Here is a 6,310-nt window from a genome sequence, read left to right on the forward strand (position 1 = left end):
AGAGAGAGATTTTGTTTATTTTTATGTAATTTTTTTTCATTTATTTATTTATTTTAGTGTGAATATAATCAGTTATCACTATTACTCGCCAAAAAACTGTGGCAGATTGTAATATTTATCAATAAATAAAAAATATAGCAGATACAAGTAGGTATTTTGACCTACAGACACTATGACACACTACGTACAACTTGACTCCTAATGTGTCCCGCGACTATTGATCTTCAAGTGATGGACAACGGCTGATAATCAACAACTAATCCTTATCAGTGACAAGGTATATCTTATATGCAGAGACGTGGAGGGTGTGGAGGGTGGGGATGGGTTAGAACTAGAAAAGGCGGATGTTAATGGAACTGGATAGAGACATTTCCAGGAATTGAAATAGACTGATAAACCATAAGAACATGCAGAACACAATCAAGGTGTGAAGGATGAAAACTTAACAACTTCGACATGTGTTGCCAAAAAGGGTGGAAAGTTGTACTTTCATAGATGGGGTTGGAGATGTAAGTGGGTACATGTTAGTAACAAAAGACAACCTACTTCGCGAAAGTCATATATACCAAGCTTTAGTTATTTTTGCCAATATTTGTGAGATAAACATTTAAACTGTTTATTTATACATATCTTAAATTATTTATAAAATATTGAATAAGGATATCTATGAAGCCACAAGTACTATATGCAAGCTAAGGAATATACTTTCGTGAATGTGCCAGTGCAATTAGGGGATGGTATTAGATAAAAATGATAGTGGCACTATAATTTAATTAAAATCAGACTGGCGGTAATATTTTTTTTTAGGTCCAAACATGGATTTGAACCCAGAGGTCATTGTTTATTTTTTTAAAAATGGATTAAGATCAGATAATACCTGCTAGGGAAGATGGTACAATAAAATAAATAATAAAGCATGGCCATGATATTTGTATTTGTTTGAGTATAAAAGAAAAACAATGGAATTGTAGAGATAAATTATACTATAAGAAGAATAAGATTTATAACTACTATAAGTTTTATTTATTGTTGGGCTTAATGTTAGCCTCGATGCAACAGAGAAAGGTAAAAACAATTGGACTTCGCAGAGAGAACAGAACAACTGAAACAATTCTACGAGGGAGGTATGCACCAACAATATATTTCGTTATTTAAAGTATTTTTGTTATTTAAATAATAATAATTGAAAATTGATTTTTAACATCAGTATTTGCATTAATATTTCTACTAGTCGGCCTACACTGGATATCTGGCGTCAGGATGGGTTATATGTAAGTCCCCAAATTTGTTGCTTGAAGATTGAAACTTAAAATGAGAGAGGAAATTTTTGATATGTGAAGAAAAATTTTTTTTACTTCCTGGATTGATACGTTCCTTCGGTAATAAATGAAGCAAAAATTCTCATAAATTTAAAAAGCATTCACTTTATTTTATTTTTTTATCATGGCCCATTATTTCTTTCCTGAATAATGCTTTTTCTAAAAATTATCTTCTAATTTCTATTGGAGAGATACTATTTACCTATTTTTCAAGATTAGTGAGTTGCCATTTGAAAATAAAATCTATGAGTCGTTTTTGAAATATAGATACAGAAAAATACTTTCTGCCCTAAGTAAGCCAAAGTAGTGGATAAAATGTATACTTGAACATGTTTACACTGATCAATAACTTAGAGCAAAGTTCGACGAGAGTTTTCAAAATGTAGTTTTGCCAAGGAAAATAAGTATGATGTGTGTAAGCAAACGCAGATAAAATAAAAATTTATTGGGTCTAATTTTACTATAATTTCTAACGTTCTTCCAAATTTGGACCAAACGGCTTATCGTTCGTGAAATATTGGGTTTCAAGGTAAATACATTTGCGCATTCATGAACGAGAGTTATGGGTGAAAGTTATATCTAATAAAATTAATTTTAAGGCATTTATCAATTGATCCACAGATAGATGATTTTAGAATCTGGAAATATGTTTATAAAATATTATCTGATTTTTCAGCCAATCATCATCATTTCATTTTGTTTTATTATTATTTGAAGATACCTTATGATTTGCAACTTCTTCGAGGATTTATTTTGTTATGCCTTTTTATTCTTTTTCTAACTTTTTTTTTTAATTTGATGTTCATTTATTGTTAATTATATTTATTTCATTAGGAATTATTTATCTTATCATATAATAGATGTTTTTATTTTATTTGCTTCTATGTCTTTTTTTCTTTACTTTTTAATACAAAACATTATTATTATCCATGAAAACTCCTTCAAATTTAGGCCTAATGGGATGGCCGTTTTGGAAATATAGATGTGCAAAGGAAAATACCTTAGCGCATGCGTGAGCGAAAGTAGTGGACGGAATAAAATAAAATTGATATTGGGGGTTCATCTAAATTCTGTTTTAAACATTCCTTTAATATTTTCTCACCCACTAGTTTCTAACCTTGCTTCCTCTTCCATTTCTGACAATCCTCCGAGGCGCCTGAAAAGAAGATAGCCACGAGACCACCTAATGTAAAACGTCATTAGAGTGCTACCAATGGGTAGTTTCTCTACACGGCTGTAACACTCCAATTTAACTGAGATCAGATTTACTAAATGTATTATAATGTACAGTTTATTAATGTACTCAAATTTCCATAAACTGTTTGATCGATTATGTTCGAACACAAATTTCACTTCAAATAGCCAGATAGATACGGGACCGAATTAATATCTCGATGTTTAAACGTAAAATGTAAGTTACAATTTTCGGTTCTGGAGACAAAAAGTGTTTTCATTTCATGCATGAATACAGAGCTTTCCTACCTTTGTAATGAGGAAGGAAGCAAAAGCATCACCTGAAATATCCAATATTACCTAATAATAGTATGGAATTAATAATTCACAGAAATTAATTATCGATGAATTAGTTTACTATCGATTAGAAACAAACTAAAAAGGAACTAGGATTTGGGAAGACAGGAGGGTTGCCCGGGACCCAGGAGAGGGGCCCTGGAGCAGCGCAACAATCGATAGCTCATAGCATTCGCCTCATTAGCATATTACCTCGCCTCTCCTCATCTCTAGTATCGATAGTACACTTTATTATTAACATTAATATTAAATTTATCCATTATTATTATTACTATTTAGTTTTTTATCTTGGTTATCCTTTATGAGGCCGGGTCAACCCCGTAAGAGAATATTCTTTTGAAAATTCCTTCCAGTATTTGGCGGTATTCATGGACAGCAATAAAGAAATGTTAAATTGAGCTTAGGAAATATGAGACCATGTATATATTGTTTATTTTATTTGATTCATGTCAAAAATATTTAATACTACCATGAATAGAACATGTACACAGATAAAAGCAAGGAATGAAATAAAAAAAATTCATGATCTCAATGTGTGATTACAACAATAAAAAACATCATTGTTGTAATGTATCATAAGAATTAACAGGAGTATGAATTATATTATAATTTTAAGCTGCAATTTATAAATAATTTATTTGTTAAACAGAATTAGTATATGTATTAATTCGCATTTTAATGCGTTATATTATTAAATATGTTTATTTTGTTAAGCTTATTTGAATAAAGCGCTCAAGTAAAAATAAAATGTTTTATACTGTGTAATTAAAATTGTTCTAGATTAAATTTGTTTAAATTAATTTAAGTTATTTTCAGGATATATATAAGGATGAATCTTTATTTTTAAAAATGATATTTTTTTTTTTCTACTCTCGAATATTTTCTGGAATCAAAAAGAAATAAAGTAAATTATTTTTTAAATATGTAAAAGTCAGATAATATAAATTTTTAAAAATTAATTTTATTATTTTTGAAGTTTCATATACTGTTATATTTTCAGTCTTGTAAAATTTGGGTATACTTGAAAATTAGTATAACTAATCAATTCATTGGTATATATTTAAATAACATTAATCTTTGTTAATTTTAATTTTAAATAACTACCTCTCTATCTCCCTCACTAGTTAAAAAACTGTACAGAAGTTGTGAAATTTGAGATTTGGGTACCCATTTCGAAAAGTGAATATTTTGGAATTTTTACTCTAATGTTACTTAAATTTAAAACCAGTACCAATGGCTCTGAACTTATGACATTGTTATTTTTTAGATATAATGCTGGGTTTGACTAAAAGATATATTTTCGAAGATTATTAGTTGGTCTGTGATGATCGCAGGTAAATAGTCCGTGTGGCAGTAAACTCTTCTTTCTGAATTCATCACTGATGAAGCACTGAAAAGTGGGACAAAACGTAGGTTACTAATAAAAAGTGTTTCTGCTATTTTTGTATCTTCCTTGGCTGCCACCCGAATCATTTCCCTTAAAAAAATATATTTTGGTCAAGTGTCAAAATTTAAAACAGCTAAATGTAAAATCTAAATTCAAAAAGAATTGAGAAAAGTAAAATATTTATTAACACAGGATACAAATATTTAGTGTAGTTGGGAAACCCCATTACAATTATTGAGAAATGTAATATTTTGCTCCCTCCAACTAATTGTAGCAAATCTCCTGCATAAAAGGACAGTTTATTTGAATAATTTTACAAACTCCATGTAAGCTACCTGTATTTTTAAAAAATTTTTTTGTTTCATAGAAATTATTTCAATATGAAATAAAACAAAAAAATAATATTAACAGCACAAAATATCAACATTTTTCTGAGTTAAGTTTTAGCTGCCACAATATAACACTTGAAATGACGTAATCTTCAAATAAAAATAATATTAAAAACAGCGACAGTTTCTGGATAGTGGTGGCAGTAGGTGCTCACACAAATGATCTTCATAGTGAACTACTCAAAAATTTCAAGATATACATCTTCAGTTTTTTTATTTAACTACACCGTTTAAGTTAGTAAAAAACGAGAAATTTCCAAACAATTATAGGGCTATGTGATAAAAGGGCTTATTGTACACAATATAATTTTTATTTTGGAATTCATTTATTTCTTTTTAAAAGTTATTGATTTAGTAAAAATAAATAACTCACACATGAATTGGAAATAAAATTAAGTTTGTATGCTAAATTAATTTTTTTTTTAGCTTACCCTTTTTCATTTCTGACATACGTGGATTATGCTTATCCCATAAGTAAACAAACTAACCACCACTTTATTATACTCTAACCAGAGTAGATACGTCGAATCAACCCGCCCAGACCGGAATCGACCGACGCCTTTGCTGACATCACTCAGCTACAACGATCTTAAATACGCTATATTAGCTGTTAATACAATTAAATCAGTAACGCTACAACCAATGAAGGGTCAGGGGTGCAATACTATGTAAGGAAGTAATATTACTAGACCAACGGTTAATATTACTAGACCAACGGTTAATATTACTAGACAAGGAAGTGATTTGATCACGTTCGACCGAAAGTATTATTATTCTAATAATAATAATAACATTAATATTAATTAAATTAGCTGTTATAAAACATTTTTTCCAGCCGAAAGCCAGGCCAGACCACAACCTAAGTTTGAACAGGTTGGCGATGTACAAACCAGTTCTCTCTTTATGTTATGTATAGAGGAAATATCTTAAGTTAATGAACTGAATATTATTAAAAAAGGATTATAATTAAAATACCCAAATAAAAAATAAATAAATTAAGTGGAAAAGGTAAACATAATTTTCAAGTTAAATATATTAGTTTATCATATCGAAATCGGGGTAAAACCCATCGAACCCAAATAAATCAAAAAACAATTAAAATAACCTTTAAAAAAAATATTAAAGATAAAATATCACAATCTAGGAATAGAATAACGGTTAGTATACTTATAAAATAATATTTATATATTCAGATAAAAAGATAAAAGCAAATCCACCTCTTCTATATTCCACATTAAATCCTCTAACTCCCTTTCAGCAAAATCAAAAGGTGAACGATTAGTTTCAGCTAAACAAGATGATAATCAACAAAAAATTAATGGATAATACATTCTTACATAAAGCAAGAATCAACATATACTTTGATAATATATAAAATCTAATAAATTAGATCTAAAAACAAAAATAACTATACATAATATAATGATTATTATTCTAACTTCATAAGAAATAACCTGAGGAACAGAACGAAGTCTACCTAAAAGAGCATAATTAGAATTAGAAGACCAATCAGAAAGCATAATTCCATAAACCCTTATACCCGTACAAACTATAAAAAATAAAATACCATAATAAAAATTATAAGCATTAAAAACAAAAGGAAATAATAATCTTATTCTGACTATCCAGACAGCTATACAAGATGAAACATCATTTAATCGGTAGGAAGTATTATTCTATTATAT

The 6,310-nt window shown here is 28.7% G+C and overlaps 1 protein-coding gene across 1 annotated transcript in view; it reads right to left on the reverse strand.

Moving 5' to 3' along the window:
• Positions 1–5,574: 5,574 nt before the first annotated feature.
• The window catches only part of LOC106688659 (NADH-ubiquinone oxidoreductase chain 1-like), a 1,195-nt gene continuing 459 nt past the window's right edge, over positions 5,575–6,310 (reverse strand). Inside the window, 3 exon segments of the mRNA XM_067047657.1 lie at positions 5,575–5,801; positions 5,804–5,872; positions 5,875–6,258. Of these exon segments, the coding sequence (XP_066903758.1) occupies positions 5,575–5,801; positions 5,804–5,872; positions 5,875–6,258 (680 nt within the window).

This window comes from Halyomorpha halys, unplaced genomic scaffold, assembly GCF_000696795.3.
Source record: "Halyomorpha halys isolate HHAL.00 unplaced genomic scaffold, Hhal_1.1 Scaffold1174.1, whole genome shotgun sequence".
Taxonomy (NCBI): domain Eukaryota; kingdom Metazoa; phylum Arthropoda; class Insecta; order Hemiptera; family Pentatomidae; genus Halyomorpha; species Halyomorpha halys.